The sequence below is a fragment of the Monodelphis domestica genome, chromosome 2, assembly GCF_027887165.1.
Source record: "Monodelphis domestica isolate mMonDom1 chromosome 2, mMonDom1.pri, whole genome shotgun sequence".
NCBI classification, from domain to species: domain Eukaryota; kingdom Metazoa; phylum Chordata; class Mammalia; order Didelphimorphia; family Didelphidae; genus Monodelphis; species Monodelphis domestica.
In genome coordinates, this window is record NC_077228.1 from 265,093,064 (window position 1) to 265,105,870 (window position 12,807).

At 34.1% G+C, this 12,807-nt stretch overlaps 1 protein-coding gene across 1 annotated transcript; it reads left to right on the top strand.

Moving 5' to 3' along the window:
* The first annotated feature begins 309 nt into the window (after positions 1–309).
* On the top strand, positions 310–1,266 carry LOC100023445 (olfactory receptor 6Q1-like). Its single transcript, XM_001374950.2, has one exon. It carries the CDS (start codon positions 310–312, stop codon positions 1,264–1,266), a length of 957 nt encoding a protein of 318 aa, XP_001374987.2.
* Positions 1,267–12,807: the final 11,541 nt, after the last annotated feature.

Sequence of the window (12,807 nt, forward strand, 5' to 3'; positions counted from 1 at the left end):
ATTTTATTTACTAATCAATCCAGAATTCTTCCTACAAGAAGAGATTCCTTAATGACTAGAGTGGCAGATGTCTATTTGAAAAACTGGCAATGGGGATAGGGAATGACTACTGCAGAAAATTGGAGCTGGTTTAGAGAAAATAAATGTTGGGCAAAAAGTCAGAATACAAATGTGTCATTAAGCAGGATTTCCAGGGAGGAGGAAGAGGAAGGGGAAGTCATTAAGAAGTAGCCTCATAAATTAGGCTACCAGGGGAGTTCCAGTATACTTTCTTCCAATCTTATACAGATTGGTCAGCCAGGACAGAGCATGGAGAAAGCCAATCACACCCTTGTTAATGAATTTGTCTTCTTGAAGTTCTCCAACTCTCCACAGATCCAGATGCTCTTCTTCATCCTCTTCCTACTGATATACCTCCTGTCCTTAGCAGCAAATACCCTCATCTTGCTCCTTGTGGTGCTGGATGAGCGCCTCCATACACCTATGTATTTCTTCATTGGCAACCTCTCACTAGTGGAGATATGGTATACCACAGTCACTGTGCCTAAGATGTTGGCCAACTTCATCAGTACCAGAGGTGTCATCTCAGTCCCCAGCTGCATTGCCCAATATTACTTCTTCTTCTCTTTGGCAGCAACTGAACTTTTCATCCTAACCACCATGGCTTTTGACCGCTATGTTGCCATCTGCCGACCACTCCATTATACACTATTACTCAGCCCCAAGACATGCAAGATGCTAGCTTGGATATGCTGGTCCTTGGGTTTTCTCTGCCCCATGTTCCCCTCATTCCTCCTTACACAGATCTCTTTTTGTACGCCCAACCAGATCAACCACTTCTTCTGTGATGCAGATCAAATATTTCGCCTCTCCTGCACTGACACATATGCTATACAGGCAGTAGGCTATGCCTTCAGTACTGTCATCATTCTAGGTGCCCTATTATTCACCCTATTGTCCTATGCCCAAATCCTGGCTACCATCCTGGCCATGGCTTCAGCTACTGCTCGTGGCAAAGCCTTCTCCACCTGCACAGCTCATCTCTCTGTAGTCACCATCTATTTTGGGACACTCATCTTCATGTATGTCCGTCCAGCTGTAAAGTATGAGTCAAGTATCAATAAGGTAGTTGCCATCTTCTATTCAGTCATCACACCACTTCTCAACCCACTCATCTATACACTTCGAAACAAGGATGTCAAGGATGCCCTGAGGATCATAGCTGCTCAAATCCAAGGCCATCATCCTATAAGCCTGGAAACTTAATAACTATGGATTTAGTCTACTCTAATTATCCATAGTAATGAAAAATTGGGATTGCACAAAAGCTAAAAGAATAGATATTTAAATTCATTGCCAAAGGTGATAGCATTCTTCTAGATCTTCACTTATTCTCTATCAGAATTGTTCATTGAAATTAAATTCCCAGCTTTTTCAACAAAATTCTTCTTGTAAAACTCAAGATGTTTGATAGAACATGTCCCCATAAACTATACACAACACAAAAATCTCCTGGAAGATGGTGCATAGAGGCCAGTTTTCTGAAGGAAGAAAAATGTTCACAGTGTTTCTCAGAGCTGTAAAGAGACAGGTTGTTTTACCCCTGCCCTGAAAGGGATCAGTTTCATCAATGGTAAAATGTGAAATAAAATGTTAGAGGATTTAGAAAGTCCCAAAAGGCAACATTTTCTAAATCCTTGGCAAGAAGTCGGGGTTGGCTTTTCTTAAGGCCATTCTCTATGCAGGATAGATTCCTTTTTTTCCTTTGTGAGAACTTGAAATTTTTGAGACTTGATTGGTAGAGAAAATTGACTCAGGCTTTCTGGAACCAGTGGGCAAAGTGAAAATAGTATGATTCATTCTATGATTTATTTTTTTAACTGCAAATAATGCCCAAGAATGTCATAACCAAACATCAGAACTTCCTTGGCCAAGACAAAATACAGAAATTAGGCAAAAGGAAATAGTTCAAATACCAAGGAACCACAATTACAATTATAGAAGATTTGGCAATTACTATTATAAGGAAAAGAAATCATGTAATATAGTACTCCACAAGATAAACAAATGTTTATAACCAAGAACAACTTTCTCTGGAAAACTTAGAATAACTTTAAATGGGGGGAATGGATCTTTGATAAAATAGAGAGCTTTAAAACATTTCTGATGAATAAAAATTCTAAAATTCAAAGGAAGGAATCTAGAGAAATCTAGAAAGGCAAACCTACAAATACAATTGAGCAAATAAAAAGAGTTACATGTGAATGAAGGATTAGAGTATTCTATCAAAGTGAATCAAAATATGCCTCTTCAGAGCTTTAATATTAGTAGTAGGAAGGATAATCTTGCTCATCAGCACAACTCCTCTGCAAAGATCTAGAGAATGCAACATTTTGAGTCATGAGCAGAAAATTCAAAAAATAATCACATTGAGTCATATTCCCAATCTAGGTCAAAGTAAAGAGAAAAAGAGAGATAGACGTTGTGTGCATACATAGGAGACATATTCTTAATTAAATAAGGGGTAGAGGCAATTACAAAAGATAAAATAACTTTGATTACATGAAGTGAAAACTTTCTGCACAGACAAAATTAATGCTCCTAGGATAAGATGGGATGCAGTCAAATGGAGGGAAATCTAGAATTTCTCTGTTAAGGGTTTGGAATCCAAGATATATGAGCAATTAATGTAAATAAATACATTTATGCATATTAGATACATGTGCATATTTATGTGTATATATGAATATTATAACTATATACATAGATAAAATGGCCATTCCCCAGGTAAGTGGTTAAATGATATGAATAAACAGTTCTCAAAAGAAGAATTACCTTCCTAACTGTGTGACCCTGGACAAGTCACTTAACTCCCAATGTCTAGCCTTTACTACTCTTCTGCTGTAGAACCAATACACTGTACTAATTCTAAGACAAAAGGTAAGGGCTTAAATAAAAGAATTACAAAATATTCACAACTACTTGAAAGAATTCTAAAACTGACATAATAAGAGAAATGAAAGTCAAAACATCCCTGAGGCTTCATTTCACATCATGCAAATTGGTAAAAATGACAAAAATGCCAATAATCAATTTTGTAAAGCTTGTGAGATAATAGACATACTAGCACATTGTTGATGGGATTATAAATTGGGGCAATCATTTGGAATTGTGTGAATAAAGTGCAGAAATGTTCATGCTCCTTGACCCATAAATTCCATTACTGGTCTTACACCTCAAAGAAAACATTGACAGGAAAAAAACTACCATAAACTCCAAAATATTTATAATAGTACTTTTTGTGATACCAAATAATTGAAACAAAGTAGATGCCCTTTGATTGAGGAATGGATAAATAAATTGTGGTACATTAATATAATGGAATATTACTGGGTTGTAAGAATGATGGATGTGATGAATACAGAGAAGCATAAAAAGCTCATGATGCATACTAACTACAACAATGTAAATGGAAAGGACAACTACACACATGTGAAGATGAATGTAGTAATATTATTAAGTTCGTGACCTGAAGAGATTTGAGAGGATACCCCTAACCACACTTTTCTAGTAATGGGAGGTCCACAGTTATTACACTTTGTACATGTTTTCAGACTTTTTCAATGTTTTGATTATGTTGATTTTTTTTCTTTTTCCTCTTCCTTTAAAACACACTATTAGTTATGTGGTTTGGCTCTCTGGGATAGGAGAGATATTGGAGATGACCATTATGGTGTAGAAGATAGAAAACATGAATAAATGCTTATTTTTTAAAAAAGAGAAGGGAAGAGGAATATGTTAGGTGGAGTGGTAGGAGGGAGGACAAGGAAAATAGTTTTACATGATTAGGGAATACAAGTGGAAGTCTATAAAAATAAGAAGGAAGGCAAAAGTGGAAACATTTGACCTTCACTTAAAATATCACTAAGACATTTTTAATATCCTGCAGAAAGAAGTATACATATTTCTTAACTGTATGTGGCATATTTACAAAAATTATCATATGTAATTTCAGTATAAAAACCTCACAATCAAATGGAGAAGAGCAGAAATGTTTGTAATACATCTTTTAGAGATGATGCAATAAAAGTTATGATCAAAATTAATTGTAAATTAAATAATCCTAAAGAACTAGAAACTAGATGAAACAATGAACAATGTCAACACAGTTGCAGGATATAAAATAAACTCACATAAATCATCAGTAATTTTTTATTATTACCAACAAAATCTAGCAAGAAGAAATAAAGGAATTTAATTTCCACAGATATAGAAAGTATAAAGCACTTGTAAGTCTACTGACAAGACATATACAGGGACTGTATGAACACAATTATTAAATATTCTTTACACAAATAAAGTCAGATTTTAATGAGTAGAAAGAAATTAATTGTTCGTGAACAGGCTGGGACAAATAAAAATTACAATATTAACTTAGGAAGAAAGGGGCTTTTGAGGAAGAGGATAGTTCATGGAATAATCATAAGCAAAACAAAATCAAATGTTGGAGAGAAGAGCACAGAGGAGGCTAAAAGAAAAGAAAAACTTAAAATGTAGGACAAGGAGGAAGAGAATAGCTACATCAGACAGGAAACAGGCTGTTTCATTTATAGATCACTTATTTAAGACCAATTCACCAGTAATCTCCTGGGAAAAAATCCTAAAATTAAAACACTGAATAATTCCATAGCCAAAATCCAAAGTTCCTAGGGCAACTTCAAAAACACTCTAAACAGCAAAAAGAATGAATTCAAGTATAAAAGACAAGTAAACTATCTTCCTTTTTCCACTTTCTTATTTTCAGGAAAGGAAGTAAGAACAAAAAGAAGAAAAAGTAGAAAAGGGCCAGAGAGAGAGAACTACATATTTTAAGGTTATAATTCTGAACATAAATGAGTTGGATTCAACTATAAAATGGAGGAGGATAACAGAATAAATCCAAAAACAGAACCCATAAATTTATAGTGTACAATAAATTCATTTAAAACACAAGATTTACAAATAGTTAAGTAGAAAGGACAAAGCAAAATTTATTAAGATTCAGTTGCACTCAAAAAAAGCAAAGTCAGTAATTATGATTTCAAATTGAACCACAGTAAATATAGACAATATATTAGGAGGAAAATTAAAATATGCTTATAGGCACCAAAGATAATTAGTCAGTATTATTACTTAATACATAGACACCTAATTTATAGTAAAGAAGGTAAATATTGAAATGAAAAGTTAATCAAGTTGAGTAAAATTTAATTTTAAAATATTAATAGTGAAAGGACTTAATGTATGCTTTTCAGAAATAAACAAATTTGCCCAAATGATAAACAAGATAGATATTGATGGCAAAAATAGAACCTTAAAAAATTAAATATGGCGAATATCTGGAAATTACTGAATGGGAATAGAAAGGAATTTATGTACTACTAAACTATAAACATGATGGATGTGATGAATACAGAGAAGCATAAAAAGCTCAACATAGACTGATACATACTAACTGCAACAATGTAAATGAAAAGGACAACTACACGCATGTGAAGATGATTGTAGTAATATTATTAAGTTCATGACCTGAAGAGATTTGAGAGGATACCCCTAAACCACACTTTTCTAGTAATGGGAGGTCCACAGTTATTACACTTTGTACATGTTTTCAGACTTTTTCAATGTTCTGATATACACCTTTACAAAATTGACCACATGTTTGTGTATGTAGACTGCTCCCAAAAAAAGCAGAAAATCAAAAATACTTTTTAAAACCCCATTATTTACTGGTTATCATGCCATAAAAATTACGTTCAATAAAATTATCTTAAATATAAAATTAAAAAGTGAATACAATCTGACCTAAATTAATCTATTTATTCTGTGCCGTATCAACCATATTGCCCAAAAATCATCTTACAGAGCTATAAAAAATTATAAAATTCATCTGGAAGGATAAAATATCAAGAATATGGGAATCTATAAAAAAAAAAGTGAAAGGAGGTGATCTAGGAATATCAGATCTCAAATTGTATTACAACACCATAATCATCAAAACAATCTGATGCTGGCTAAGAAATAGAGTGGTAGATCAGCAGAATAGATTAGCTATATGACACATATTGGCAAATGACCACTTATTTAATGTTTGATTAACCAAAACATCCAAACTTTGGGGACAAAAAAATTGTTATTTGACAAAAACAGCTGGGAAAGCTGGAAAAAAGTATGCTAGAGACTGGGTATATATTAACCTCTTACAGCATATATAATAACAAGAAAAGGTTGTGAGATTTAAAATAGTGAAGCCCATAAACTGTAGTGAGTTAAAATGGTGGAAGATATAAATTGTGATAAATATAAGAGAGGGTGAGTAAATTTGACCGCAGAAAAATATGTTTCACTACAGTGTCTTGGTTTTTAAATCAAATATAAGGTGGTCACCAGGGAAATATTCCCAATTATTCAAATACCCAAGTCAACTGGGTTTTATAGAGATTTTAATTAATAATATAATGAGGAATTAGAGAAAGAGAGAAAGAGTAGGAAAGGAATAATTATGAAGGGCCTCAAGCCAATATGGCCTAGACCTGAGTCTTAAGAGAGAGAATCAGTCAGTTAGTCTTTTAACACTCACCACAAGGTCTGCCTAAACAAGGATTCTAGTGACACCAGGCCAGCTCCATCTCAGCTGACTTTACCAGAGAGCCTTCCAGCCAGAGACTGTTCCAAAGGGCCTCTCTCCAGAGCCTCCAGAGGGACAGAGTCCCCTTAGAGGAGCTCCAGCAAGACCTCCTTAGAGATTGTCCTCCAAGAGCTTCCCTTCTCCAGAGCCTCTCTCAAGAGATTCTTCCCAAGCGATCCTCATCAGAGATCCTCCAAAAGGAATTCCTCCAAAAGGATATATCTTCAAGAGATTCTGCTTTTTCTTATATAGGGGTTTTTCTCCCATGTCACCTCTGCTAAGTCCCTACATCTACCAATCACTGTAGATGCTTCCCAAAGGACTACCCATCTAAATTCCTGCTAAATCGACCAATCTCCTCAGTAAGTCTGAACGAGAGAAAATACAGCTGAGTCAACTAATCTCATCAAGAGAAAACTTGCCCAACCCTTTTAGGTACCTAGCATCCCATTGCATCAATTCTAAAAACAGGTCTGGCTCAAAGAACTCCTTGCCCCACCATAAGCATGGATCCAAGTACTTTCTTTGTTTAGCAAGGAGTTTTTTGCCCTAAAGCATTCTTAAGTACGGGTGGAATAGAGGTCCTCCCATTTCTGATCCTGGCGAGTTCTCACATCAAAATGGGGAATGTTTCTCAGTAGGGAATTTGTTCCAATTAAGAATTCCCCAATGGGGAAAATTTTTAACATTCACAAGTCTGAGAGTGGTTTCAAGATTTACAAGGGCAAAGTAGATACATGACTGAAACATAAACATTAGCAAATTAGAGGAGCATAGAATAGTCTACTTTTCAAATCCATGGACAAGGAAGTAATTTATGACCAAATAAGAGATAGAAAGTATTATAGTATATAAAAGTTAACTGATTATATTAAACTAAAAAGGTTTTGCACAAACAAAACCAATGCAACCAAGATTAGAAGAAAAGGAAAAGGCTGGGGGAAAATTTTGCAGCAAGTATCTCTAATTAAGGTCTTATTCCTCATATGGAGAGCCAAACCAAATTAATAAAAGTACAAATCATTCTCCAATTAATAGATGGTCAAAAGGATATGAACAGGCAGTTTTCAGATGAAAAATTTTCTAAATCATTGTTGATTAGAGAAATAAAAATTAAAACAACTTTGAAGTACCACCTCATACCTGTCATATTGGCTAATATGACAGAAAAGAAAAATAATAGATGTTTGAGGGCATGTGGGGAAATTGTGACTTTATTACACTGCTGGTGGAGTTGTGAACTCATCCAACCACTCTGCATAGCAATTTAGAACTATGCCCAAAGGACTTTTAAACTATGCATTGCCTTTGATCCAGCAATACCACTGCTAGGTCTCTATCCTAAAGAGATTTTTTAAAAGGAAAGGGATCTGTTCATACAGCAAAATTTATAGCAGCCATTTTTGTAGTGGCAAAGATTCAGAAACTGAAGGCATGTCCATCAATTGGAAAATGGTTGAACAAGTTGGCATATATTGTAATGAAATACTTCCATATTATAAGAAATGAGAAGGATGATCTCAGAAAAACCTTGAAAGATCTACATGAACTGATGCAAAGTGAAATGAGCAGAACCACTGTACATAGCAATATAATAAGTATTTATGAACATTTCTGAATGGCTATTCTAAGCCATTCAGAAATGTTCATCATAAATACAATCCTCAAAGACTCATGATAAAATAAAAACATGATCTGTCTCCAGAGAAAGAACTGAGGGAGTATGAATGCAGCCTGAGATTTATTATACTTCACTTTATTTCTTCTTTTTTTATTTTGTTTGTTCAGATTTTCTTTTACACACAAAAAAAGTTAGTATATGAAAATGTTTTACACTATTACAAATACTGATTACTTGCCATCATAAGGAGGAGAAAAAAAGGTGAGAATTTGGCTCAAACATAAAAAATAAAGGTTAAAAATTGTTTTTTCAAGTAATTGATAAAAATAAAATATTTTAAATAGATCAAAAAAGTAGAGTCTATATATATTAATTATAAGCAGAAAATGAGTCAAATAAATTATAAAAATAAGAAATTTTATCAAAGAAAAAACTGAAAGAACATAAAATTTAGCAGAGAAAATAAAAGCTAGATGAAAGTGGAAATTATATTTATATCTCTTAAAGTTTTCATCAACAAAAGAACAAAAATATCAATTACTTTGGCATTTCATTTTAAATATTAAATAATAATGGATCCAAAATTTACAATGTGGAACTCCTGAAATTTAAAGTGGTTAACAAAACTGAAAGAAAGAATATTTAATTTTTAAATAATAACAATAAATAAACATTCAGCTTTAAAAGTTTTTCAAAAGTGAAGAAAACCAAGTTGTTTCTATCAAAAATGGAGGGATGTGGTAATAATTGAAGAGAAAAGAATTATCATTAATTATTCTACATAATCATATTCTAACAATATTGAAAACAGAGTTTATGAACTCATAGTTACCAAAATGTAACATACTCAGATTAGAAAAAAATATGAAAATTTAAATAACCCATAAATAAAATTTCAAAAAAATTCCTTGGACCAGATAGATTCACAAATGAATCCTATCAAAAATTCAAAGAGCAGAGGCAGCTAGGTAGCATAGTGGATAGAGCACCAGGTCTGGAGTCAGGAGGACCTGGGTTCAAATTTGTCTTTAGACACTTCCTAGCTGTATGACCCTAAGCAAATCATTTAACTCCAATTGTGTAGTTCTTGCCACTCTTCTGTCTTAAAATTGATACTAACACAGTAATTAAGGGTTTAAAAATTCAAAGAACAATTAATTCTAATATTACATAAACTATTCAAAATCATAGGAAAACTTTCCAATCTCTTTCTAGTCTATAAATATCTTCATAGTAAAACCAGGGAAAGACAAGCAGAGAAAGAAAACTATAAGTGAATATCTCTAATGAGCATTGGTGCAAAAATGTTAAATAAAAATATTAATAAATATCTAAAATAACATATAAAGGATTATACAATGTAAGCAGGTTAGATTTGTATGAAGAATACAGAATTGGTTTAACATGAGGAAGACTATAAATATAATAAACCATGTAAATAACATAAATAATAAAAACTGCACAAGCTTTTATCTATAGATTATGAAACAGCTTTTGACAAAATCCAGCACCTATTTTGTTAACAACTTTAGGAGGTGGCTCACTTGAGATCTTGGGTCTTGGGATTGAATCTGACCTCAAACACTTCCTAGATTGTGACCCTGGACTAGTCACTTAAATCCCATTGCCTAGCCCTTGTCACTCTTCTGCCTTGGAATATGTGGGGTTTTCCTTAATGGACTTCCCTGACCAGCAGGGTCCCACAAGGGAAGGGGCTCACCTTTGTGATGGGACCCGAGGAGAGGTAGGAACCGAGAACCAGGGTGGAAATGAAAGACAGGGACAAATCAGTGATTGGATAGGGCAGGCAACCCCTACGATTTTCCTTAAGGCGGAAAATGAGGATAATGGAATACAAGGTGTTTGAGGAGATTAAGATAGAGAATGCAGGCCGAGATGGTTCCAGCCTCGGGGAAGGAGAAGGTCAAGAAGAGAGAGACATAGTCATTGAGGAGCCCAGTGGAGCTCCATGGAAGGGAGAAAGGCCAAGAGGAAGTTCATGGGATTGCCTCTGAATTTATTCATGTCCTGCTTGGGCGGTACTCCCAAGGACCTAGTAACCACATCACAAAGATTGGGTGGCAAGGTGGAGGGAACACCTTTTGGGCGTGTAGGACATAACCACACTTTCCCGGGCAAGTCTCCGAACATGTTAATGGACTTGTGTTGGGCAATAGGTCTCGTGATCAGGTCAAGGTTACCTTCACAAAGCTTATCGGTAAAGCCTCATGCTTGGAGACACAGTAGTAATACAGTCATCTATATTTCATAGATGTGAATATGCTTGGGATGCTACATATCCCCCCTTTTTTTTTTTTTAAATGAAAGGTGGTTGATATAGAAATGTGAACAAAATCAAAATTATAAAAATCATGTAGCATCACCAATTGATGCTTCAAGTGATTAAAAATAGATATTCAATAAATATTGCCAAAACCTTGGCTGAAAAAAGTAAGTGTGATTATCAACAATAATAAAATCTTCCTCTTTGCTCATAAAGATTATTGCAAAGGTAAAATGTGTTCTTAATACTAAACAATCAAAATCAAAGATAAAAATTTTCATAAACGATTAAAAATAATGACAAAAGTAATGAGAAAATAGTTTTCACTCTTATTGTCCTGAATTATTGAGGTAGTAGTCCCATAGAAGATAGGACAGGTGCATTAGATTATCACCCACATACAGTTAGGATTACAAGAAGTTGCCAGTGCTTTTGTAGCAAGATAAAAGATGACTGCATCTGGATATGAAGGGGAATTTCCTTTTTCTCCCTTGTACTGATTATACATTTTAGGGATATAGCCGCCTAGATGCCTGCCACATGGCAATATGGTTGGACTTTGATACCTGAGCCACCTGTGAATGAGGGTGTCAAGCACCGTGTCCCAGGACCTCCAACTTCAGTAGCCCACATATATCCATCTCTTATGGAATATATGCCTGTGTGTGTGGCTTTGGCTATCCGGCCCATTGAGGTGTCCTCTGCATTCCCTTTTTATGCATCAGTGATGGTTTCCCAGGATAGTCACCTGCAACTTTAACAATTGCTGTCACATTCTTGTAATCTGATGCTGTTGGGTACATTTCAAGAGAAATATTGGCACCTTCATTGCTCAGGATTAGAGTGTTAAAAGTACTTGAAATATTTTTCAAAATATAAGAGAAAAATGAAAACAACATAGTATAATCAAAATATTCAGAGAAAATAAAGTGAGAGCATCAAATCAAAATTGCTCAAAAGGATTAAAATGATATAAAAATGGTATGAAATGTTCTTAAAAATACTTTCTGTCTTATCCCCCTTTTTTTTTAATAGCATACCAAAGATATTAGCATCTTTTACATTTTTCAAACAGTAGTGCAAACATTAATACAAATATCAATTTTGCCATAAATATAACATTTTGATTTGTTGAAGACATAATAAAAATGAAGCTAATGAAATGACTTTGTACATTCTGGCTGCATATTTCTTATATGAGCCTTATTTAAATCTCTGCTATAAATGAATTAATCAATATAATAACCAAGAATATAACATAACCGATGTTTGCAAAATTCATTCCACCAAACCAATGTTTGGAGTGATAGAAGCTTGAGTTGCTTTCTCTGTAGAAGCAATTTCTACAGTTACTTGATCATACAGAGTTTGATGTAACTTACTTTTCCTAGTTGTAAATGAATAATATTCAATGTGCTTTTTCTACAAGCTTATTAGTGCCAAAATTTTTCTTATTTTCAATACATACTCCAAAAAGGAGAAACTTAGTGTATACTTTGCCCTTGCTCCATGTATGTGTGTAATAACCTATTCCATCTAGGAGGTTCAAAAACTGCGCGTCCACAGAGATTGTCCAACCTAGGCTTTACTTTCATGTACCAGAACGTCTTCCAGTACCTGAAGTGGAAGTTAATATAACCCGAATCCAGCGGCCGTCTGAATTCTGGGACTGGTGTTAGAGAGCAAGAAAGAGTTTCCATAAAGATATTAATCCAAAAGATGGAGTTTTAGGAGTAGTGATCAACAATGATGTTAACATTTAACTACAGCAATGGCAGTTGGCACATAATGTCTACATAGATTTTGTCAGGAATATAATCTACAAATAGATGTAGATGATCAATTTTCAATAACCTTGGTTCCTAATTAAAAATTTCTAAAGTGCATTTTGCCTGATATCTCATCCCTTTTTTAAGAGTGACATCAGGACCATCTGTGCATTAAACATTCCTGTTCAACATCTCTTGCATTGAACATAATTCTTGTATTCATGAATGAAAAATTTCTATCTCCTGTCCTTTGGAGAGTCATACCAATGTCTATACCCTTATTGATAGACCAATTTTTTACAATACAAGGAGTTTTACAATGCATACAAAATAAATTTCCTTTTGACATATATAACGGATATCCGAAATGAAAGATATACATTAGTGTTTGAACAATTATAGCTGTTTCGATGTAGATCCCATGATAAAGTCTTTGGAGTGTGGGATCCATCTGGTGTCATAAATA

Coding starts and splice junctions, on each gene's coding strand:
- LOC100023445 (XM_001374950.2), top strand. CDS start 310: ATGGAGAAAGCCAATCACACCCTTGTTAATGAATTTGTCTTCTTGAAG.